General features: G+C 36.4%; 1 protein-coding gene across 5 annotated transcripts in view; it reads right to left on the reverse strand.

The window, feature by feature from the left end:
* Positions 1 to 2,173: 2,173 nt before the first annotated feature.
* LOC149543984 (arginyl-tRNA--protein transferase 2-like) overlaps positions 2,174 to 27,135 on the reverse strand; it is a 94,818-nt gene continuing 69,856 nt past the window's right edge. For 2 of the 5 annotated variants that reach the window (XM_089798627.1, XM_089798629.1), the window contains exons 3-6: positions 8,653 to 8,803; positions 7,290 to 8,498; positions 3,117 to 3,426; positions 2,174 to 2,975 (exon numbers count right to left, since the gene is read on the reverse strand). In XM_089798627.1, coding sequence (XP_089654753.1) covers positions 2,853 to 2,975; positions 3,117 to 3,426; positions 7,290 to 8,498; positions 8,653 to 8,803 — 1,793 coding nt within the window. In that variant the 3' untranslated portion in view covers positions 2,174 to 2,852. The remainder of the gene's footprint in view (positions 2,976 to 3,116; positions 3,427 to 7,289; positions 8,499 to 8,652; positions 8,804 to 27,135) is intronic. The other 3 variants (XR_016355726.1, XM_089798628.1, XR_016355727.1) reach the window with 3 other exon arrangements.

The following is a 27,135-nucleotide window of genomic DNA, read 5'->3' on the forward strand; positions in this document are numbered from 1 at the left end:
TATTACATGAAAATATGATATATCCTCTTTTAAAAGATGCACTGCCAACAATATAATATCTGTATAGCAAGTGTTAATTATTGTTAGTTGGACAGCTGTTATTTCTGACCCGAAAATAGCAGTAATATTTATGGGTAGCTTGGACAGTTGTTCGTCCTTATCTATGTATAGCAGCATTAGTTATGGGTAGTTTGGACAGTTGTTTGTCCACTTGCCAAGAATTAGTAAATGGTTGTTGCACGGATAATTATTTACTAATTTTAGTGATTCTCTTTTGGACACCTTGCAACCAATTCTATTATTGGCTGTCAAGTTGTCTTAATCTCAGCCGTTGGTTTGATTTAATCTCGGTCATTAGTTTTTCCAATAGGGTAGTATAAAAAGGGGTCATTGGGTCATTTGGATATACAAGTTTTGGAAAAGCATTTTGTAGTGATAGCAAATTGTCTTGCAGTGTTAGCAAAGGCGCAGTGTTAGCGTGGGGATAGCAATGGAGAATATCAACGGAGAAATTAGGAGGTTGTCGGAGTTCTGCCAGTAAGAGGCAAGGAATTTTGTATCTCTTGATTTGCTAAAGTTTAATATAATTCCTCAGCTGTAGAACTGGTTTTCCCTTAGGGGTTTTTCCAAGGACAATTTGTTCGAAAATATTGTGTTCATTGTGTTGTTCATTTCTTTTCGTATTATATTAAGTGAAGTTGCAGTTGTGTTATTTTTCAATATTAGCTGGGAATTTGTTTTCAGCAGTTTAATAATCATTTATGATAGGAGATTAATAATAAGTGACTGCAATAGTTGATTTTTCACAGCAAGAAGATTCGATTTATCTCAAGGAAATTGTTACTCCACTAACAAAGAGAGTTGGACTTTCTTCAAATCATTAGCCTAATTCTGCCAATTTGAGCTAGTGAAGGAATAAGTCCAATAATTCTAAATATCATGCTCAAGGGTGGTTGACATCTTGTAGGACAATTTGTTGGACTCGGTTCATTAGTCAGCGAAATGCTAGCATTCCACGTGTTCATTTTAACGCCTTCAAATTTGAAAGATGACATAACTTTTCTTAGAACAGGTAAGGAAAGTGGATGGCATATATTAAGCACTGCCGCAAGCACCTTGTAAAACTGACAATTTACAGTCTCAACCCTACTACTCTGTAATCGAATCATCAATAATTTGAAAAAAATAAAGCCAAACAATTAAAATTCAACTATGACAATTGATGGAACAAGAAGAGGTTCCATGACCTCCCAAAGAAGATAAGTGTATACACTTGGAAAAAGATAGATGATGAAGGATCCATGGTCACGGCAAGCAAAAACTGAGATGCTTGCCACAATGTTTTTTTGTTCGTAGTTCGATTTTGGGTTTTGGTAAGTTCGAAGTCTAGGGGAGAGGACCCAGTTTTTGAACACTCTAACTTCGCACTTATCAAAATCCTATGTGGAAATTTCAAATCACTCGCAATTTTTTGCAATAGCTTATATGGCAAATTATCTACTTATAACTAAGGTTTCAAGTCCACATCAACCATTATGATAACACATCAATATGTTTTTTGTCAAGTTGTCCAAAACAACCCAAATATAAAGTGAGACCAATGGTAGTGCAAAAGGAGTACCTATATTTGAACAATTGATGTGGCATCATATCATTGGTTTATTTTTATAACTGAAGGTACATTTTATTCAATTTTGGGTAGTCATCATTGTACTAACAACTTTAAAGTCACAAGTATTGGTACAATGTTGTCAAAAAAATTGGGCATTAAGTCAATACGTATAGGTATCAAGGCAACAACTCCCATCACAACTATTGGAACGTGTTCAAGTACCCAGTCCTCTCCCCTGCCTAATTAAAGACTGTACCACATCAACATGTTCTTGTTTGGGTGTTCAATAACTTATAATTGTTAAACTATGCTTCTTGATGCACTTGCCTCATCGCATATTTGCTATTTTTTTATGTGACTTATTGGAAGATGTACTTGTGATTTAGTTAACCATAATTGAAAGTCACAACTAATAGCTTAAAGGAATAGTGCTTTCGTGCCCAACACAATTAACTGCTCAAAGTATTGGACCACCCTCAACTACTTTGGTCCTCTCCCCTTCTGTAAGTTTTTTTCTTTCAACTCTTCATCAAAGAAAGGTATTAGCATTGGAGCTCAAAATAAAAACCAATGTAACTTATGGTATTTTCACATAACTTCTGGATAGAGTTCATAACATTCCAATTTTCAATAGATGTTACTGAAAGACAATCATTAAAAGCATCGAGCTCCTTGTGATTTACAAATCAAGTCCAAAGTCTCAGATACGGAGTTGTTTATTTTTTTGAAGACAAGTTTTTTGGTCAGTGTACAAGTTTCTGCATAAGAAATGTGTTGATCCTGCTCCTTTTGCATATAAGACAGCCTCACTAGATGGCTCATAACATTATTATTGGCAACTTTGTCTACTAAATTATAGGTTTAGAGAAAAAATCTCAATTGATCCACTTTTTTCACAATTCCCAGAAGGTACTTGGGATCACTTTGACTTGACGAAAGTGGAACCCCCTGCTTTATATGGTACAATTTCCAATAATATGTGAATGCAGATAAAAGCTCAGTACTAAAGATCATCAAAAAGTAAAAGACCGTCAAGTCTTAAACTCTAGTACTGAACCCCGAATGCACAATTTGCGTATGCATTGAACTGTATAAAGGTACTTTCTGAAAATAGATCTTTGCCTTATTTTTCAGAAAACATATCCTGCATTAGAGGCAGACACATTGAATGTAGAACATACAATTACAATGAGAATTGCCTGCAAGTACATACAACTACCAGTAGCAATACTTTCTGTAGTCAGGCTAGGCAGTATGCCATCCGTCTAGAAAGTTCGGTACCAACTACTTTGACATATTTCCTCAAATGTCCCACCAATGAATCAGGGTTTCCACGATCAAAAAGACCAAAAGTCTGTAAGTCCTTCACATTCAATATTTTAAAAAACAGAAGTAATAAGCCACAGGCATTAAGGCAAATGAGCTTCTAATAAATAACGAGAAAAACTGTTTATAATGTCTCAGAATAAAAATTTGTCTCCAGAAACACAAGCAAAAAGGATACCTGAAATTGAAACCGCAAGTCATTAATTTGAATCAGGACCCCGCTGATATCTTCTGCAGCCAAATCACTATCAGGATTTGCAATGCTATCAATGCCTATTGAATCATCACTACTATCTGAATTCAAGAATTCATTTAGGTCACTATCATGCATTTCCAGTCCATCTTCCATTTCATGATCATCTTGTCCAGAGAAATCCTGCCCTTGCTCGTGATCCTGGTTTGAAATGGATTCCACAGTGAGATAGTCAGAGAGACAAACATAGGGCTTCCTATCAAGCAAGGGTTTTGAAACTTGGAAGGGAATCCACCTGCAATAGGTAATGATAAAAGGTATCAAATGTCTAAATCTCACGAAATCATAAGGTATGCACCCTCTTCACCAAGAAATTCAAGGTAAAACACTTTTCCTTAACAAAGAATGGTAAGTAGGATTCACTAAAAATTTACAATAAATTTGGGTTTAAAAGGGTGTTGAAACACAAAATTTTGAAAAGTAAATTCTGTTCCCTTCCCCATCCAAATTAACTAATGAAACTTGCAGTTCCTGGCCCAAAAAACCTTACAACACAAAAAATATTGACAATTCCCACAGGTCTTGGCAAATTAGAAGAGACGGTGAGTGCTCCCCCAGTCTCATGAGAAATCTTCGAGAATCCATGGATCTGCCACAACTGAAATATAGGACCCGTCATTTACCACATTACATTCTTTTAGAAGTTAAAGGAAGCTTCATATCCCCCCTCATACCCACAATGTTGCTTGAGAGCTATTATGCAGGAGCATCCAAGGATAGTTGGCAATCTTGCATCATCCAAAAAGATTTCCTTTCTGTTTGCCTGTTTTCTGTTCTCACTGGAAAGTCTGTTTTTTGGGTAGAATCGGTACAGTTGGTTTGTTATCTTATGCAATCCTTATGGTGTGCTCTAGCCATCATGGAGATCCTATATCTAACTGTGCAGCTTGATCCGATATTTCCAAATGAAGTTATCTTAAAATTGATCTGGTCCTATATTTGGTTTCTTGTTTTAACCACGAGGTTGGCAAGATTTGGCTTGCGACGAAACTCCATGTTATGCAAAGCCTAATGACACATCATTCTACATTGCTATACATGTGGCAGACTGCCTTGTGCACATCATGATGTATCAAATTGAGAGTGCTCTTATGGATTTGGGCCCTGACCTATATGCTTGTAATACGTTTCTTTGTCTTGAGTGAAGATAGTTGATCAGGTAAGCTGACTCGCGGTTTGCAATCTTATATATAAGTAGGGTAGTAGACCTTGTTTAGAAGTAGCATTCAGGCATTAAGATTGGTAATAAAGACGGCCAATATATCAGATTGTGTAGATAGGAAATAAGGCTCAAGTCCTTAGTAATGAGGCATGTCTGTTGAATAATCTGTAATCTGTGTTTGCAGGCCAACTTAATTATAATTGAAGATCATATTTCCTTATTGTTAGTTTGTTCATTGTTTTGCTTTGTCATTTCTGCTGTGGTGTTTATAGCTACAGGGTTGGACATCTTCTTTGGAGATTTCTCTTGCCTTCACTGCGTCAAATGGTATCAAAGTGTAGTTATGATTCATGCGATTGCTCATCTGAGTTCCTGAGCTCACAAAGTTGCAGATTTGTTGTTTGTGTGGTGGCAGAACTGCAGATTTGGCCTACATCAACAAGAGGCTTGTCCAAGGAGGTTAGGGACTGGATTTGCTGCTGATTGTGCATGACAGAGAGAGTTGCTACAAAAGGATTGATTAGATCGAGTTCCAAAGGTTGTGAATCCTAAGATCCTTTTCATGGGATGGCAGAAGGTAGATCTGACCTACAATTGCAGAGGATTGCACAAGGAAGAGGTGGCGGATTGATTGAAGGGTGAGTTCATGGTTTTCAAGGACTGCGCTCAAGTTGTTCGAGGCAGATTGAAGGTGTTAGTCGATTGCTTGATTGTATTAAGGCAATCAACAATGGTAATCAGACCGCCGGAGTAGTTCTTGTTTAGAAGTAGCATTCAAGTATTAAGATTGGTAATAGAGCCAATATATCTGATTGTGAAGACAGAAAATTAGACTTGGGTCCATAGTAATAAGGCATAGCTATTGATAATCTGTAATCTGCATTTACAGGCCAGCTTTATGAAAATTGAAAATCTTATTTCCTTCTTGCTGGTTTTGTTCATTGTTTTGTTTTGTCGTTGCCACTGTGGTGTTTATAGCTGCTGGGTTGGATATCTCTTTTGGGGATTTCTCTTTCCTTGACTTCATCAAGCTATCAGATCAGTCTTGACCAACAGTCATTTCAGCCATATTAAATACTGAGAAAGGTTTTTAAGTACATCCATTATTGGGGATAAATCGGCCCCATTGGATCAAGTTTTATCTATGTTCTTCCACTCGTCAAAAACACTCAAGAGAGCTTCTAGGTCATTTAATCCACAGAGGAATTATAACCAGTTGGATTGGAACTTTTGACAGATGTATGATCAAAGAAGCTTTTTGAGGATGTTACTAATGCATAGAAACTTGGGGTCCACAAAAGCATTAAAAAATGTTGTAGAACACGTGGAAGCAGATTCGCAGCAGGTGCTCAACAAGAAGGCAGCAGTAAAAGCCCTTTGGAGCAGCTTTACATATGAGCTTTTTGGGCATGAAAAGAAACTAATGATTGATATGAAATGGCAGTTCATGTAACGTTTGGTAGTAAGCCTCTGTCCCACAGTTTCAGAATGGAGAGATGGGGGACACAGCAACAGGTTTTGGTTATGGACCAAAATTTGGGGACAGTGAGGAGATGGTGGCACAAATATAATGTAGCACTTCGAAACTAGTTATAGAAATATGTATAAGAAATTTCAATTGAAATATATAATATGGTACTAAACAGCATCAATTGGCATCATGTGCAGGAAGCTCACAAGGTTCTTGGGTACTCTTAGGATGGTTCTGCACCAAGTTAACTAAGGATCATTAGCATGGTGAAGATGTTTTGGTTTAACCTAATTATGGCAAATATTAGTTTCAAAAGGTACCAGAAAAATTCACCCTTAAAAGTATTGAGTCGTCATTTATTGCTGCTGTTTGCATTCGTAGTTGTTTGATATGTGCTGTTTTAATTACTGTAAAAAAAAATCATAATTAAGCAGCATAGTTGTTAAAGTAGTAAAAAGTGCTGAATGTATGATATCATTGGCGAACCAAACATACAAGTAGAGTTTATGATATTATTGCTATATACTGCAAGAGGTGCAGAGCTAACTACAATGTAAAATATAAGAGAGAGAAACAATTTTTTCTCAAATGCAGAAGACAATCACCACAAAAATGGTTCAATTTCTTTAGAATGTTCTAAACACAAAATTGTTATAGCAGTTCTTCAGGCAGTGGGGCTATTGCTTGAGGCAAGGTGAGGCACTGCAGGAAAGTCTTGGGGACATTCCCCATTGCAGCATTGGTGAAGGGGCGACAGGGGGAAGTTTGCCCCTGTCACAAGATATACTCACACCAGAAACGCTGGGATTCTTAGAGGGACACATCACAGTAAAACAATGTAAACAAAGGCTTTTCACAGAGCTTTTTCATTTGTGATAAATCTTGGTAAACTTTTCTTTAACCTTGATCGATGGTTGGTATACTTCTCCAAGAGATTGAAGCTACTAAAGCTTTAATCATTTATAATTTTATATTAACCAAAGCAGCTTCTGGGCTGTCTACAAGATTAATGTCAGCAAAAAAGATGAAGATATTATAAGGAACAGCCTGAAAGCATAAACAAAATAGAGTGTGAGACGTTATAAGTCTTAACCTGATTTGGAGAGCAACCCAAAAAAGACAAGAATTGTTGATCTGAATGGGGATCAACAGTAGTCAATGTGTCCTTTTATGTAGACGAGGGCTTTCAAAGGGATTCCTTATTAATGGAAAATCTTGTTAACTGTTCAATTAATCCTAATCATTATTTAGTAGGCTTCTTCAAGGCTCTGAAAATGCTTAAAGCGTTACTAATTTATATTACCTAGAGCAGTTTCAACAGCAGGAATGAAGTTGCGAACAGAACAGAACTAAAAGTGTTAAAAATAGAACTTCAGGCACAAACATTCTCAACTTACATTGGAAAGAAGGCAATAACAAAAGGAGCTTAAGTTTAATTTGGACAAGTAAAAGTAACAGAACTTACTGATAGCGAACAGGACACAACAGTTCTGAGGGATTATATGCTGCTTTGTATCTCATTTTTGGACAAGAATGAATATAGTAGCCAAGATAATAATACTGTAGAGAAGGACATATCTTTTGCATCTCCTGCACCCATTTTATTTCTTGTAGAGCTGAATACTTCCCAAGAGATAAAAATGCATAGTCTGGATCCCAAAACAGGTACTTGCTTGAAAAGCATTTAGGTAATATATCAACCACACCAACAGCAACTAATTGCCCATCAATCAAGTATTGCTGGTGAAATGAACCAAAGCCACAAGTTGGAACAGAATTGTTATCAGTTGCTGGAACATAAACTAAAGGAGTGTCTACAAGTAATCCTCGGTATGATTTTGCCTCAACATCCTGTGGTCTGTCATTATGCACCTTTATTTGATACTTCTTGTACAAGGCAAACTCTTGAGGATCAAATGACGATCTATTCAGATGAATCTCAAGTCTTTGTCTTTCATGCTTCTGAGAATTTTGATTGTCATCAGAAGACACAGCTCTTTTCTCATCAACTTTGGTCTTCTCTGACGAAAGTGCAGGACATGTCTTTACTACAGATGTTTTACCAAGAAAACTTTGTTCCAAATCTTGCATTCCATTGCAAGAAAATAAATTGAGATAACCATTGCAGGCCTGTATAAGGAAACCAGGAAACCCTCCAACTGTTTCTAGCTTGGAGGCCAATTTCTCTGCTACAATTATGGGAGAAACTTCTCTCGATCTCTCTTGCTGACGTTGGCCATTCTCCAAAACATCAGATGCACTCTTCAACTTCACTGGCAGCTTCACCTTATTCAGGATGGCTGCAATTTGAAATGAAATATTACAAGAGAATTTTAAGTCTTTAAAATTTTCTTTCAATTTCTTCTTCTTCTGGACTGTCGCTTTTTTCACAGCTGCCTTGGGGAAGTTGACACCAGTAGGAAGTTCCTCACTTTCTACACAAGCATTGACTAAATCGTCAATCTTCTTTGAGATATACATTGCCTCTTTGTCTATTTCAGATGTCTTCGAATTTTGTGATTCCAATGATACACTAGGAGACACAGAAGTTCCCTGCATTTCTGCTTTTGCAGACATATTTAAGGTTGAACTGCATAATCTTCCAGGAGTAAGAGCATTTTCTTTGTGCATGTTTCCTACAGTCCTTGGTCCATCATAAGATCCATCCAAAAACCTGAAGGTTGTAAGTGGAAATTACAAGCTTGGCAACAAACAAAACGAATTGAAGGATAGTCACTATTATTCAAGTGCTTGAAAAGGATCACAATCACTTGCACAAAACTAGTAGATCTCATTAAATTTATCTTGGGATAGTTACAATTTTATACCTTTGCATCTGCCGGCAGACATGTGTTTGCTCTTTAGATGGAACAAATGAGTCTACCTTGAGCCGAATTGTGTAAGGGGGACAGCATGTCCTTTCCATTTCAGGTTTGTAAAGAAACATACCAGATCTTCTCCAGCCACGATCCAGAAGATCTAGAAAGATAAAATGATAACAAAGGCCTTTTACTAAAGAAAAAGATGAAGTACAACTAAGTTCAATATAATTAGTTTCTCTCTCATATCACTAAATGTAAGATATAAAATCAATAGTTCCCACTTAAATCAGTATCAGCTTTTACTATTCATCCATCCATCAATTTTTTTTTCTCTCAAGAGCTTTCAACTCAAGGAATGCCTCATAGTCTATATTCTATGAATTTCTTTTTTCAGAACCACATTCCTGTTGGCAATTTTTCCTCAAACCATAGCTACAGTAAAGTTCACTGTTCTTCTTAATATTGAAATTGTTAAAATTCATTTAGAAAGTGATTTGGCTATCAAAACTTATCAAGTTGCACATAAAAAAGCATTAGTACTCTACCACAATGCTATGTCAAATCCCTCTTCTATTCAGTTGTATGCATAGACATAAGACTTGGTAAATCTTGGCATAAACTTGCCAGGTCACAAGTTGACCACAGCCCTCCAAAACAAACAGTTGCAACTTGCTAGGGCAAGTCTGCCTATGGTAAGTCACAAGTCTCTTAAACTGTCAAGTTTCTGCAGACTTAAAAATTTCAACAACCAGATTCACAAATCTTCCCAGAAAAACGAAAAACTACAGTACTGGTTCCCTCTCATAAGATTCAGACCCTGGTTCGGGTACAATCCGATCTGGATTCCACCCGTATTCCTGTTCAAAATCCTGCCAGAATATAAGCAGAATCCACAGGGATCTGCACATATGGTTGCCATAAAAACAGGGCCTACATTGCATTTTTATTTTTATTTTTTAATTAAAAAGCCTCTAATCCCTAATTAAGTCATTTATTGGTCATTCATTCATCTCTCAAGCATTGTTCACCATTTTTGCTTTGTTCTACAGTTGTAGCATTTTCCTTTGAAAATGAACACTAAGGAGGACTAAGACTTGCATCAAAGATTAAGAAATCGTTGGGAAGGCAGATTTAGTGCACAAAGGTAAGTGAATCTTCATTTTGTTCAAGAATTTAATAAATTTCAAAATATTTTTTAAAAAATGTATACATATTGCGGGGTTGTAATGCCAATTTTTTGTCAATTAATTATTTTGCAATAATGAGTTGAGTTTTCTTTCCATTTTATGTCCATTATTCAGAGTTTGATAGAATGGTTGGAAATGCAAGTGGAAGCTCTAGTTCAATTGTCAAGGAAAACCCTTTCAAAATAGATGAAAATCCACTGCTTTGGTATTACACAACAATGATTAGGGCAGTGCCCAGTGGTAGGAGTTTTTTAGCAGTGTAACCATTGCAATGTACAGTATTCAAGCTCATACTATCAAGTATTTTTGGCAGTATAACCATTGCAACGTAGAGTATCCGAGCTCATACTATAGAGTGAAACCTTGTAAGGGGAAGATGGGAAGAGGCTGCCAACTCATTTAATCTTGCAATATGCTAAAGAACAAGACGAAGCTGATAAGAGAACCAATAGAGGAAAGACAGAAAAATCCCATGCCCAGACACGCTCGATGGGACCTCCTAGAGGCTTGGTAAAATCTATTGTCCCACATCCTTTCTTGCCAATGCCACTACCTTCTAAACCCAAAAATATCTACGGAAAAGAGGCCCACTGGATGTGGCCTTCAAAAATGAATGAAAAGATGTTGCTGATCAAAGTATTGCCCATTGCTTGGCTGTGAATGGGATTCCATTCAACCTTGTTAGATCACATTATTGACAGGAAACAGTGTGTACCTTTTGCAAGGCACTTCTGATTATGTTAGTCATGGGTATGAAAAGGTGGGAACCACCTTATTGTTGAAGGAGAAAGCCTGGGTAGTGACACAATTGAATGTGATCAAGGATACATGGGCAGAAACAAGTGTCTATCATTTTTTATGGATGGAAAGATTGCAAGAATAGGCCCTTCATCAATGTTAGAGCAGTGTCACCTAAAGGGGTGATGTTCTTGGAAGCAGTGGATTGTGAGGGGCTGCAAATGTTATCCAAGTTATAACAAACAATGCTAAAAAATGTAGGGCAGTTGAGGCTATAGTGGAGGCAACATATAACCACATTTCACGGACACCGTGTACAATACACTCACTCAATTTAATCATGCAAAAGATTAGTACTCAAATTGAATGAGTCGATAAAATTTACACAAAGGCTGAGATACAAATGTTTGTGATTAATCATTACATGAAACCAGCGAGATTCAAGATCTTCTCTACACTGGAGTTGTTGAAGGTAATTTAAATTTGTTTTTATATTTTATTTTATAGTTTTAAACTTTTTTGGAGTTGTTGAAGGTAATTTAAATTTGTTTTTATATCTTATTTTATAGTTTTAAATTTTTTTTATAGATGAACTTGACATGTGACATGTATGTTTTATGTCATCAAAAGTTGCTGAAACGGGATTTGCATCTCACACAATTGTCTTAAGACAAAATGTGAAGGTGTGAGAGGCCTTGAGTGCTATGGTTCAACACTTTGTGGAGCATAAGCAGGCAATCAAACACAAAGAAAAAGAAGAGTTAACACATTGATTCTTCATGGTGAATGGTGGTAATTTGAAGAATATGTTTTAGAACTCATCAAGCCCATCATGAGCATGATTAGATTTTCTGATACTGGTCGTCTAAGTTTGGGTGTAATTTATAATGGTGTGGGCACCATGGTGAAGCACATACGATCGAGGGTAAGCACCACTTTAAAAAAAACGTTGTTTGGGGTTGGAAAGAACCACTCTTGTTGTCCATAAAATTATTGTTGATTGTTTGAACAAGATGACCAAACCCTTACATCTCTTGGTGTATGCTTTGTTGCCAAGGTTTTATAGCCAAGACATGGTTTCACAACCAACAGGGCAGCACGATATAGAGATGCAGAGGTTGTTGGTGGTTACAAGGCTGCATTTTCTAAGATACAGTCATAATCAAACTCAAAACATTGTCCTCACTGAGTTTGCCCAATTTGCATCTACCAAATATCACGACACTTCCACTCTTCATGCTCAATATAGGATGACGCTGATGAATGGTGGTATCTACATGATCAACACTTCATTTTCTTGCAATCTCTTGCAATTAACTTCTCTCCCAAGCGTGTATCTTTTTTTTTAAAAAATTTAATTATTCTTCAATTCTGAATTTTCATTTAAACATCGCGCTACCATATTGAAAATTAAAGACTAAATGTAAATGCTGTTTGCTAACTCAACAAGTTGCAAGTTCTTCTTCAGCTGAGCAAAATTGGAGTACACACTCCATCCACTTGGTTAAGCGCAATCATTTAGGTGCCAAAAAAAGAGAAGATTCGATCTTTATAAACTGCAACCTCCGTATATTGTCACTTAAGAAAACAGACTACCATGAGCATGCAACAAAGAATTGGGATCTAATCCCTGAGTGTTCTAACTTAGATGTCATGGTTGCACAACTTGCTCAAGTCTCTGATGATGAACAAGAGGCAGCTATTTCACATGACATGGACATGGTGAGTGCCACAATTGTTGGTTCAAATGAAATTGAAGAGGAACCAAATGTTTACCTTGGTTCCTATGAAGACGAATTTGGATAATAAGTTTTAAATATGGAATATGGCTCATGATTTAGATTTCCATCACGTAATGACATTTTGAGACTTTTGCAAAGTATGAATATGTCATATTCATATATTGACAATTATGGGTTTATCATTTTATGAGAACCCTGCTTCTAGTTTCTTAATATTATTACATGTTTGAACTTTGAAGTTTTGAACCCACGGAGAATGAACATTGACATGTTACATGTAAGAATCTATGAATATACATCCATATATTTTTTTTGAAAATGTCTATATTTATATAATGCAAGAGCATCTTATGTTCTTGGCAATCTTACATAAAACAGAAAATATTTTCTTTCAGTTTTCCTGTTAGTTCAGTTTTTTGTGTTTCTTTAAATACACCTTTGGTTTGGATCATTTGTTGTTGTGCCCTTATGGTATGTGCCCGACATCATGTTGAATCTATGTCAAAATTTGTATCTTGATTCGTTACTTTGAAAATGAGATCTCGTGGATAATCGGCAGGACCTATCTGTTCTTCATGTTCTAACAGTCAGTCAGAGCTTTCCAATCTCACGAAGCAATTTCCCAATTCACAACGCTTCATGACCATATTACGATGTTCCTTGGTCCTTGGCCAACATTTCTCTTGGATTGTGCTTTCATTTCACATCTATTTAAGGGAGATCCATATGATTTGGGTCCTAACCCATATTTTTGAATTATATTTTCTTCGCCTTGGAGAATGTAATCCGTCTAGGCTGACTTGATGCTTGCGAAGCTCTATTAATTCATGTAATCGATCCTTAGGAGTTCTTTTGGGGAATCCACAAATAGATATTGGAAGATTGGCTTTGTGAAGATCGATTGTAAGGATTTCAATCTGCAATTGAACCTGTATGCCTTGAATGTAAGCTTGCATGTTGTTGGCCAATTGTAATAGAATTTCTGATAACGTGAAGGGCTGAGCTTGATTTCTCTCAGTTGTTTCTGTTGTGTGACTCTTGTTGCACAGCTTGGACACGTCTCTTTGAGGTCACTCCTATTGCGATTGCATCAAGTGGTATCAGAGTGAGCTTCATTCCTTGAGATGATTAAATCTCTATTCTAGAGGTTACAAAGCTAGGTAGATTTGATTGTTGTGGGCTTTCGGAGTGAGGATCTGACCCACAATTGCAAAGGACTTTCTCAAATATGGTTCAAGGAAGAAATACCAAAGGTGGTGCTCAGAGAGATACAGATCCAGCCCTGATGGAGTTATTGAGACAAGTAGAAGCCAAATTGGAAGCTGTGGAAACAACCCAAAGGAGAGATCGACATATTGATCATGTGAGTGATGAAGAAGAATAAGTTGAGTAAGAATTAGAACCAAAACTTGATCAGGGAGATTAAAGACTCTTAAGAGCCTTAACAGGGCAAATGCAAAACCTTATTTCAATCCACTTGATTATGATGGCAAGTCAGATTCAAAAGAGTTTCTAGATTTAGTTACAGAGATGGATAAATACTCTGACTTTGAAGGTACAAGCGAAGATAAGAAGGTGAAGTATGCTTGCACAAAGTTGAGAGGTCGTCCATCCTTGTGGGGGGAGCATTCACAAACTGATAGGCAAAGAAGAGGTAAGGAGAAAATCATAAGTCATGGGGTAGGATGGTGAATAAATTGAAGGTAAAATCCTTACCTTCTGATTACCGAGTTAAATTGTTTAGGAAATTGCAAAAACCAAAAGCAGGACACTAGTGTGAGGGAGAATATAGAGGAATTCTACAAGTTGGATATCAGATAAGATCATACCAATTATGATGTGGAAAGGATTGCAAGGTATCTTAATGATTTAAGAATTTCAATACAAGATAAGATCAGTTTCCTCAAGTTGCAGAGTGTAGAAGAAGCTTATCAATATGCCCGAAGAAGATGAGGAATAGTTGAACAAAAAGGCAAGAAAAAAGACAGAGGAAGAGATGGTAAGCTTCAGAGAGAAGATTTGTTGGTGGAGGAAGATCTTATGCAGATCAAAATAAGGGCAAGACAAAATTCAAAAAGATAATCTCATACCAAAGAGATGATAGAAATTGTGAATAAAGCAGTCATAGGAGAGATGTCAGAAGGGTGTTTAGAGGAACCCGTTTCAAGTGTGGTGGGTAAGGTGGTCGAGCCTTTGAATGCATCCAAGGGAATTCAAGCAAAAAAGAGAAAACAAAGGAAAAAAATACATTTGTTGAAGATAAGTTTACTGAATAGTTGAACCAACCAAAAGATGGAGAAGCATTAGTGGCAAGGAGAGTCCTATGTCATGAGGAAATGGATCAATAGTCATTGATGAGGAAGAGTTTGTTCAAGACAAGATGCAAAGTTGAAGGTAAATGTTGCAAAGTAATCATTGACAGTAATAATTCAAATAACCTAGCATCCGAGGAGTTGGTGGCCAAGTAAAAGTTGTAGAGATTGATGCATCCAGAACCATATCAAATAGCATGGATAAAGGATGATCATAAGAAATTGCTGAATGAACAACTGATGCAGGGCCAAGGGCAAGGACCTCTCAAACTCCTTAATGACAATGCTGTCAAATTCTTGGCAATGTTGCAAATTGCTCAATATCTTTTATGCATCAAAATGACTCAATAGGGCAAACTAAGGATTTGGCCTTCCAAGTTTCCAACTAGGGTTTCTAGGACCTTAACTTACTCAAACTCATCCATGGAAAGTATTCGACAAATTTCAAATGCCCATCTTCAAGGAAAACCCAAAATGCTGATCAACTAGGCCTAGTAGCAATTAGGCCTCCAACGACTGAAAAAAATGTTTTCTCCAACTTTATCCAAATGACCTTCAAAACAAATTGCAGTTTTGGACACCCATTTGACCCCTCTTCAACATATCAGAAGTTCGGTATGAGTTGTTTTAGACCAACCTATTCCAATGGCTTATTGTGATAGATTTAAGGTCTCAATAAGGTCACTTTTACAAAGGAACCCCCCTTGAAACTTATCATCCAGCTTTACCACTTTACACAGCGTGTTGAATAGGTCTCAATTAGAGGAATCTTCAATCAATTTGCCTCTACAAGCTTTCTAGCACCAAAGTCCCAATTTGGTCTTCAAACCCTTACTAAATCTAGGGCTTCTTCGCTCTTGCCCTTGCCAATGAAATCTCAACTAACCAACTGTGAATTCACCTTCTCCTAGGCATATACAAGCATATCCAAACATCAAATGTAGGCCTCCAGTGGCCAGATATGCTACTACTATAGACAAGCAACCAAAATGTGTTCCTTCAAACACTTCTCAATGGTGGTCACCAAACCCTCTCATTTTCTTGAGATTTCATGTTAGTATAACATTATACAAGTTGAGATATGATCATTCCACGGGGATCAAGCTCTTACATCCATGGAATGATCATTCTTCCATGAGGAAATGCAAAATTGGTTAGGAAATAAAGCAAACTCCTAAACTCTATCAACAAGTTACTGAATAAATGTACTCACGAAGTTATCAAAACATTCACAAGCCTCTTTCTGATGTTTACAAAATATGCAAGGAATGAGAAATCAATCAATTACAAACCAAGAATTTACAAAACAATTTAACTTTTATTGCATTTTCATGAACTAGTCTATACAAATGTTGTCCAATCCATACCATGGTGATGTCCCTATGCCTTGACCAGGTTATATAGGGTGTCTTTCAACTTTCTTAACCAATCCCAATCCATTGGAATGTATTAAACCTATTTAAGGACTTAAATCCCCTTTCCCTCCTATTGGTTTCCAAAACCCCAAATTGGAAATTCAAGAGCCTACCACTTCTCCGATAGGATTCCACAATCAATTCTGGCCAACGAACGAGAATCACCTTGATTCCCTTGCACTTTAGGTTCACTACATCTAGGCGGGTAGACCTTCACCTCAAATGTTGATTGCCTAGTTTGAAGCTTTTCTATAGCAAATTTAAGCTTTGGAGAGTTCTCCAGCTAGCAAGGTCTTTGAACTCAATCAAAATGAAACTAAATGCTGAGTTTTTGAATTGAATGCATTGTATAAGGTTTTTAACAATAGATTTGATATTTGTAAGGGAGAAGTTATAGATTTTTTGACTTCGAATATAAATCCAATACTTCAATGATAAAAAGACCAGTGCTTTAGCTTATTTCGGCAATAGAGTCAACTATAATGAAGATTATAACGTACAACTTTATAATGTTCTATGCACATAAACTATTAACAGTTTAATAATCAAGATGCGACAGATCAAATATATATACAATTCTAAACTAGTACAGATTGTGCTTTAACTCCTAAGGTCAAGGAGACAAACTAGACACAGATTCGAAAACAATCAAATATTTCACAATATCTGCGATGATCAAGTTTAAAATGCCACAAATGACCTCGTCCACTTATCTAACCAAAATTGTTTACAAAATTAAAAAATGATTATAAAGGATGAATCAATTGAAGTTTAAATCTCCATGCCTTTTAATAAAAATAAACAAAGGTCTTTTATTTTATTATTAAAATAAACTATTTGAATTTACATTATAAAGTCGTATTTAATTTCCTTATCCCTTTGTACAAATGTTGTTCTTATAAAATGCTTGTCGAATATCTAATGTGTGTCTTGTCTTTTTGCTTCTCCCATTATTTATATCTTGATAATTAATGGAACATGACTTTTCGAATTCAAAGTCACTTCCTTACAAAAATAAATCACACTCTTTCTTTTTATAATCGCACCAATTGCTTAAGGTAGGTATTACCTTTGTTTTTGGGTTTATGCTTATTCAACTTTTTAATTACACTTTATTGACTTTATAATTTTTATGATAATCATACTCTTAATTTATTTCTATACCAATGATAAACCTTATCTCATCGATGGTTTATTTCCATAGTTGCCATGTACTCCATATCCTCCAAAATCTGTGGTTTGTAAATTTGGTTATCATTGCCTTTCAAAACCAAACCGTCGAATTAAAAATACCATCTCGTGACGTTTTGGTGCCTCCCGTATCCCTCTTTTGATCCCTACAGATACACACTTTGTTTTGGGAAAGTAAATGATTGGCTCGTGATGGCTTTGGTATCTGTGGGATTCCAACAGTGCTTCATTACTGACTTACAATGCCCTTTGAAACTCATCGTTGCTCTTGGGTGATTGTTGCAATAATCATTTTTGTCTTCTTGCTGGAAGCAATGCATATCCTACTAGCTTGGAATTGTCCTTTGCATCTTAACGTGGAACTATGACTCAGGATGAAAGTTGGTATGCATGAGATGGCATCCCTGTTTGGGTGTATGCTTGTAATCAGGACCTGCCTGAATATTTTCTTTTATATATGTGCCAATTACACCTTCCTTCATCCGACTTGTGGCTTTAGTTGCTAACGATACATGTAATTGGAAATTGTATTCGCAATTTATATGCCAAGATATTTTTCTCTTTCTGTGAATAAGGTTGAAAGTTTGAAACATCTATTTAAGCATCCATGTTTTGAATATTTTCTTGACACGCGGGTCATACTAATCTGTTCTTTCCTTTAGATTGACTAACCTCATATTTTCGATGCCTTAAGACAATGAGACTATTATGTCTAAGGGTTTCCTATGATTTCAAAAAGCTTCAAACTTCAAACTGAGAATGTCCTTTCTATGGAAGTGTTTCATTGGGCATACCAAGAGGAGCCTTGATAATCAATGATTGGAGAGTATTCGGAATAGGCTTGGGATATTTCGCAAATAGTATAATGTTTTTTCTTTTCAATGTCTTTGTTTACTTTCCAAGTCCAAAGGGGAATTAAGATATGTTCATGTTCCAAGGAATTTTCGCCACATATCATCAATAGACGTAGCTTTGCTTCAATCTCTTTAATATTTTGTGGTTGGAACTCAATATATGTAGTGATGATTCCATATTGGACAGAGGCTATGTTTGTCACGATCTTCCTGAAGATTTTGAAACTTTTCGCTAATGTCGCCGATCTTATGTTGCAATCTTTTCTATCTAACACTGCTTCTTACATTCTTACTTCAACTTGAATCGTTATGGTCTTCATAACTAGATGCATATCCAAACATTAACATATTACTTTGCTTCTAAAAGAAAAAAATTCTTTTATTTGCTATGCTTCTATTTTCCAGGCACAGATTTTTGTAGGGATTGCTACATTGAATCTTCCAAAGTGGACACTCCAAGTCCATACACACATTACATTGCTCTCACATCATTACCACATTCTTGAAGTTCTTATTCAGAATGTCACAGTTCTGCACTAGACCTTGCTTAGATGTATTGGAATTGTTATTTATGTATACATGCTTTGCTCCATTGTATTGCCTTAGGATAATCTGCCTAATGATCAGTTGCCTTCAAATTTTGATGACCTGTGCTCAATGTTGCTAGACATATAGCTTTATTGCTGCATCAATTAGTTATGAGTCTCAGCCATGGATGTCTTTCTTATTCAGGTATTATTCTCAATAGATTTACATAGGCTTTCTTTTGGACATTGCTACTATTCCAATGAAACTTGATTTATGCACATGCTCATCACTAACGTCTATCTTCAACTTCATATCCATCACAAGAAGAAACTCCATCAGTCTTATTGACAACAATGACAACTTCATTAAGTCTCAAAAATTAAAAAATTACAAATGGAGACCAAATGTTAGGGCTCCATCACCAAAACTAACTAGCCGTTAGAATTTGAAAATTCAAATTTTCAACTCACATTATATAGCTTTATTTGATTGAAAACTTACTCAAATTGCCTCCACTTTCATTCTAGGGCCTAATTAACCTATCTAAGGTCCTTCTACCCAATTTGATCGCAATTAGGCACTACTGGCCTCCCTTACATTCAAACTGGTCCTAAGGTCCTTATCAAAACCTTTAGGACTTCGGACTTTTCTATACATTTCACCATTACAAATGGGCCATGATAGGCCTTCCATGCCTGGGACCTCCAAATGGCCTTGAACTCTTCTAGGTGCTCCTACACCAGAAACATTTTGTGAAATTTAAGATTGGATCTTATCATGATGAAGTTCTTTGTCATATAATGTCTATGGATATATTTCATATCTTGTTGGATAGACCATGGCAATATGATAAACAAGCTTGGCATGATGGAAGGAAGAATACGTATACTATCTCTGCATGTGGAATGAAACAAGTATTGTTTCCTTTAGTAAAGACTCCTAGGAGTAAGATTAATACCAGTGTTTGTTGGTTGCAGTTAGAAAATTCTTGGAAGGATTGAAAAGTGAAAGTGTGTGTTATGCTTTGATCCCTAAGAAGTATGATCCTAAAGCAAGAGGACAACCTAAGGAGATAAAGAAGTTACTAACAGAGTATGAAGATATTTTTTCAAATAATGTACCTATGGATTGCCACCTGTGAGGAGTTTTAGTTATCATACAGACCTAATTCCAGGAACAAGTTTGCCTAATAAAGAAGCACATCGAATGACACCTACAAAGAATAAGGAATTGAATAGGCAAGTGCAAGAATTATTGAAGGGTTTGATCAGACAAAGTTTGAGTCCTTGTGCAATACCTATAGTTTAGCACCTAACAAGAATGGTGAATGGAGGATGTGTACTAATTATAGAGCAATCAATAGAACCATAGTGAAATACAAAATTCCTTTACCTAGAATGGATGATATAATGGATTGTTTGAGTGGAACTAGATATTTCACCAAGGTAAACTTGAAATGTGGGTATCATCATATCAAAATCAGAAAAGGAGATGAATGGAAGACAACATTCAAGACAAATGAAGGACTGTACAAATGGATAGTAATGTCTTTTGGGTTGACTAATGTATCTAGTACTTTCATGAGGTTGATGACTATGAGGTATTGAAGAAATTCTTCGGTAAGTTTGTGATTGTGCATTTAGATGCCATTCTGATTTTCAGTAAAGCAAAGGAGGACAATTTGTTCAATTTAAGACATGTATTGCAGAGGTTGATGGAAGAGAGTTTACTAATTAACACCAAGAAGTGCTCATTCATTCAGGAAAAGATGGTATATTTGGGATCTATGATCTCAATATTTAGAAGACATGAATCAAAAGTATAAGGAGAGAGCAGACATGAAGAGGAGACAGAGAACTTGAAATAGGAGATGAAGTGATGGTTCATTTGGGAGAAGGGAGATTTCCTGTTAGAACATATAGTAAGCTGAAGGTGAGGAAGTTTGGGCCTTGTAAGATCTTGAGGAGATTTGATTTAGGTAATGTATATGGAGTTACCAAAGGACATGGATATATCACCTATATCCAATATTCCAGTTCTATATGAATATCATGAGGCGTATTTCAGCAATGACGGTGGATCAAAGATGGAGAACCAATATCTTAACAAGAAATTAGAGAAGAATGAAGAGATGTTGGGTAGCAGAGATGGTAAAAGCACCAAAGGTAGAAAATATAGGAATTTCTTGTCAAATGGAAGTACAGACTATTGAAGATTCTTCATGTATTTCTTAGGCTAAGGTTGACCTTGTTGGTTTCTCTTTAGCATCAAAGTGAGAGGCTCACTTTTCACCGTGGCTGTTGGATGCAAGAGTATCTTGGGTTCTTGGCAATCTTGCATCAACCAAGAATATTTGTTGTTAGTTTTTACTTTTCTTGTTAGTTCAGTTTCTTTGTTTCTTTCAGCACACCTCTAGTTTGGATCATTTGTTGTTGTGCACCTCATGACATGTTCCTGGCATCATGTCGAATCTATGTCTAGGCTCCCATCTTGATTCATTACTTTGCGAATGAGACTCGTGGATTCTTGGCAGGACCTATCTGTTCTTCATGTTCTAACAGTCAGTCAGCGCTTTCTGATCTTGCAAAGTAATTCCCAATCAGCAAAGCTTTGTGGCTCATGTCACGATGTTCCTTAGTCCTTGGTTGACATCTCTATTAGATCGCACTTCATTTCACATCTATTTGAGGGAGATCCATATGATTTGGGTCCTGAACTATATTTGTGTATTACGTTGTCTTCAGCTTGGAGAATGTAATCCTTCTAGACCAACTTGATGCTTGTGAAGCTCTATAAATTGATGCAATTGATCCCTAACAAGGAGTTTTTGGGGAAATCTAGGAATAGATCTTGGAAGACTGGCTTTGTGAAGCTCAATTATAAGGAACTGAATCTGTAATCAGGCCTATATGCCTGAAGGCTGGAATGTAAGTCTGCATATTGCTGGCCAATTATAATTGAATTTCTGAATACGCAAAGGGATGATCTTTCTCTCTCAGTTATTTCTTGTTTTTTCTGTTGTGTGACTATTGTTTCACAGCCTGGACAGATCTCTTTGAGGTCCCTCCTACTGTGACTACATCAATATACCCACAGTGCAGAAATTCGGCCCAAATTTGTTTTGTTGAATCCCAGAACTAGAACCCAAATCTGAATCCGAATCTGAACCAGATCAGGATCAGTTGCTTAGAAGAAAAAGAAATGAGAAGAAATTCAACGAACTGTTAAAAAGTCACTCATTTTGTTAAAATAGTAAATACTTATGTGTTCCTTTTACTTCCATTTCATCCACCCAGTTAATGCAAATAATCCTTTGGTTTCTTTATATAACTCATAGATCCAATTTGTAAGTCTACATCAAGCTAAATTATTAAACTAGCTGATTGGTGTAAGGGAAGAATTCTTTACCTAATATCATTCATATTGTTCAATCAAAATCTATCATTTCCAATCCAAACCCAAGATAAAAGTGTAAAGCAGGTACCTGATGTTTCTGTATTGGGTACTAAGCAAAGAGATTCTAGGAGCAGATCCTTCTCTCTCCATTTACTATATTTACAAATTTTACATTCCTAAATTGTCTTCTGTTTCTTGACCTAGATCTGATGAAATGACCAGTTGAGGTGTACAATGCACAAGTGATCCTTTATGCTTCCATTTCACACAACCAGATAACACAACAAATTCCTTTGGTTTCTTTACATCATATATGGATCCAGTTCACAAGTCTGCATCAAACTCGAGTATTAGAATATCAGTTTGGAATATGGAAACAATTATTTATCTTTCATTCATTTCATTCACTCTTACTCTCACATTTCTAAACCAACAATTGAGTTGCCATTGCATAGTACATACATGATGCTGCAAACCATTGGGTTCCAGAGAAAAAGATTCCGGAGTTGGAATATTGTTATTTTTCCTAATTTTACAAATTTCATATTTACAATATTGTTTTTTTCTTGATCTATATCTGAAGATAGTCTACTAATAGGCATAAGCCTTTAATTAATCCTCTATAGCCAGCTTCATATGGTTCCACGACAGGCTATGTTTACAAGGGGCATGGACTTGACCAAGAAGACAGTTAAAGGTTTGTATGGCCACATGGATGGCAAATACTCATTGGGACATCATAAGCAGGGCTTCATGAGACACTGCATTATGCTGGATAATATTTGAACCCAATATTACAATTTTGTGGGAGTTTTGGGCCTATAAGGGAGATGTGACAGGTTTATACAGGGACAGTATGTTAGAGAAGCTTATGGCTATATTTAGATATAAAAACAATTCGATCACTGAATTTTGTCTGTTCTCTTATAATATTCATTGTCCCTTTTAAATGATTCCTTGATGGGTCAGTGTTTCTTGAGATGACTGCTTCCTGGTTTGATGCCCTCTTCAATCCAAAGTCTCCTACTCTTAAACCTTCTCCTATCGCTGAAAGATGATGCCCCCTTAGGTGACCCTCCTCTCTTGCAGAGTGACATATATTCGCAACAAATTTAGAAGCTGTCTTTATTATTTGCTAACTGTTGCCTTTAATTATTAATTAAACTAATATCTTTATGTAATTAAATTGCTGACTTTATGATAATCAATGCCTTAATTATATGGGTCATTGTTTATTGAATGATCAGTGTTTTTTTTATTGTTAATACTTAGATCACTGGACCAGTTTGATAACTTCGATTTCTCTTCCTCAGTCGGGGTCATGATCCACCCTTCCCAAAATTGTTTGTCATCAACCATAGTTGAATGATAATGGATTTTATATCATAATGTACCTTTTTCTATGCTACTCTAGTATTCTCATAGGTTGTGGATTCAAATTAAGACGTGTTTTTTTTTTCCTTCGATTAGAATGTCAGTTGTAACTAAAAGTTGGAAACTAGCACAGTTTTGTTTTAGAAAAATAGTAGGAATATGTTTACAGTTATCATTGCTGGATACATGTCAGGTATGAACCACACAGAGCATACATATAGAACCCCAAAGTATACACATGAATATATGCAACAGAGCATATGCACTAAAACACAAAGCATAAGCATGAATAAATGCAGACACAGAGCATACACACAAATACACTTATTGTTTGATACCTTCTCATTGACTAGAACACATACATTAATATATTTTTATCATGCAGGCTTGCCGGTTAAGGGGGAAAAAAAGAAGTATTTGGATCTGCAACAGGCATGTGTACCGAAGGGTTTGTTAAGAGCTGGGAAACAGCCTGAACTCAACTTACTACTCTCCCAAGTTGAAAAGGGATCTAATTCCACCTTGCCGATCATAAGCCACTTAGAGCTAGAACGAGGACATAACCCCACCTTTCCTGCTACCGTGAGCCGAGAAGGGAGCCTAACCTTGCCTTGCTGCTCATAAGCCACTTAGATCCAGAAGAGGTCCTAATCTTGGCTTTTTGCTTCCATGGGCTGGGAAGGGGGCCTAACATCACCTTGCTGCTCATAAGCCACTCAGCCCCAGAAAGAGAGGCTAACCTTTCCTTTCTAATCCCCTGAGTCAGGAAGGGGGCCTAACCCCACTTGCTAATCATAAGCCACTTAGAACCAGAAAGAGGGCCTAAACATACCTTTTTGCTCCCATGAGCTAGAAGGTGGCGGGGCCCAACCCGACCTTGCTGCTCATAAATCTGTCAAAAATTCGCTCCAATATTCAAATATTTGTTTAGTATGCCCCATACATTTGCTCCACTATGCTTCAAGGATCAACTTATGAAGTGTTACATCCCTTCCTTGTAGACTTTTCAAATAACTGCTTAACTGTTTCAAAGGAAGCATCAAGTTATTTAATTATGAGGATTACTGAAGTTATTAGATATAACTATGAGGACTATTGAATAATGAAGTTTTTTGGTTTATGAGGGTTATTGATTAATGGTGTATTTATAGAAATTAATATTCATGGATGAATAATATTGTACACTGACAACTTAAAAGAAGGATGATAATCAAGATGATTTATGTTAGTTTAAAATATATAAATGGAATTAAAATATTACTAATTTCTCCATATGTTAGTGGGTGCAGGAGAAGATAGCCTTTAAAAAGGGTGGGAGAGTATCATTAGAGATGAGAGAGGGTGCAAGCACGTGAAGAAAGGTCGGAATCACCATTCAAGTCGGATGCTATAGCTAAGTATCTTGGTCATCAGGGCACTGGGAGTTGGGTTTTAGTTGACTGTTAGTCACCTGTAGTCCGGGAGGGCCGGGGGTTGTTGGTTTTTTCCTCGTTGATTTTTAAATTAAAAGTATCAAAAATTCTCTAATAAGAATGTTGCATTAATACACCATGAAAGGAAATACCTTGAGAATCTCCTTTATCAATTTAATGAAACAACCTTATCATTCTGTCCATTTAAAATAACATGAATTGCAAATATTTTGTGTGCATGCATGTTATATGCCAATTGTCATGTGCATACATGCAAATGATAGAACCTCACCCATAAATACATATAATCATGAAATAATAAGAGAATTTATGTATCTACAATGAGCTTGAAAATCCCTATCCATGGGATGTGAAAATTGGCACTAAGTATTATGAGCATGTACACATTTTATATATATAATATTTGGACATACATGAATGATATAATTGAAGATAAATGATTAATATCAAATTAATTCTTATTCGATGTATTTTCTCGTCTTGGTGACACATTCTTTTATTTGATGTGGCGAATTAACTCCTTGCCACCTTAGTTACCCTTCTTGCTTTCAATCAGCTTATTGAGCAACTCCTCCTTTGGTAAATGCCTTGTCTTTTTAAAAACTTGCAACCTTCATTTTGGAGGTTACCTTTTACTGTTTTGCGAGAGCTGTGATTCTGAGAGTTAATGATTGCACCAGAATTGAATCATTGGAGATTTCATCGAACTATTAAGCATTTAATGAATTGAATTGCCAAAGAGTTTTCATTTCATCTACTCAAATTTTCTCAGGGATCAAATCCCATTCATCACTGCTCATCACCATGGACAGGCAAGCAATTCTTTTTTGCAATGATTGCTTGGTCATTTGATACCCATTTCTAGTCTCATCATCAAATGAAGTTTAATTGAAACATGATCTTATTCCATGAAAAGTATGAATAAGCACGAATAACAGCCACGGCTGTATATTATTAGAATGCATAATCTTCTATTAGAAAATAATGTAAAATCAATGTTGTACTAGGTTTCAGTCATTGCTGTCAATCCAACACAAGGAATATTATCTTGTAAACTATTGCATGGGAATTCAACATCTTCTGGCATTTGAAATCATCATGATCTGCATGAAATCATACTGAATAAATATATACTTGCATGTTTATATCAAAACAAAAAGCTCATGATTAGAAGGAAACTGTTGCCTGATAGTATCAACTGAAATGAACAAGCAAGCTGATACAAAGACCATACCATATGGATCGGCATATCCTCATTCTTCTGCATTAACTAATCAGAGAATTATTACATGAACCCAAACTCAGAATGCAGCTCATAATTGCCTTACTGTCATGAACTACCAAAGAAGAACTATGTTGGGTTATATCTATTTATATCATCCAAACATCATCAGAACTTTGTACTTCTATATTGAATCTATCTCCAACAATCAAGTTAGGGAAATCCTGTAGCTCTAATAATGAAATTTCCAAAATAAACTGAATCTAATCTAGTTGTTGAGGGTAACTGTATTTGACGCTTCATATGACATTTGCCAGCACAATGGTGGAACATAAAAGAATATATATTGTAGTACCAAATGAATTCATGGAATGAGTTAACCAAAGCTTGATAAGCATGCAAAAGATGGTCACTAGTTGGGATCCCGTACTTTCTGATTGTATTAGGAAGAATATTTGGTCTGTAATCACTAATCCATAAACCAAAAGTGAATGAATGTAAAAGCTGGGAAGAGACTCACTAGGGAAATAAAAACTATGTATTTTTTTTTATCGGTAATATTTTGTGTTTGACTGGTGCTACGAACCAGTGGGAAGAGACACACTAGTGAAATATAAACTATGCATTTTTATTTTGTTTATTCGTAATAATTCTCTTTTGACTGGAGTTACAAACCAGTGAGGCCACAAACTTGGGGACCTCATCCTCGAAACCAACACTCAAGACCTGCGAGCACAAAAGCCTAGCAGTGACACCAAACCCAATGAGCACAACTAACACACTCCACCGTGGGTCTGGCACAAGTTCCACGAGCATTCCTAGCCCAGCAACAATCTTGAGAGCTGACGACCATTGATTCCATCTTCATCAGCCTGAATGCCGATCGGCATGAACACCGTCTATAGCTGACACCGGCCCCTTATACCTCCCTGTCACCTTATCTCTCCACTATGGCATCCACCTTATATCTCCCTTCAGCCACAGCGACACACGCCTTCACCACGAACGGATCCAGCAAGGCATGGTCTCCTTTTTGCAAGCGGGGGGATTCGAACTTGGGATGCCATATCAGCACGCCTTGCAAGGACAATGACTTT

Source organism: Cupressus sempervirens, chromosome 8 (assembly GCF_028749045.1).
Source record: "Cupressus sempervirens isolate cs-2001-9-10 chromosome 8, ASM2874904v1, whole genome shotgun sequence".
NCBI classification, from domain to species: Eukaryota; Viridiplantae; Streptophyta; class Pinopsida; order Cupressales; family Cupressaceae; genus Cupressus; species Cupressus sempervirens.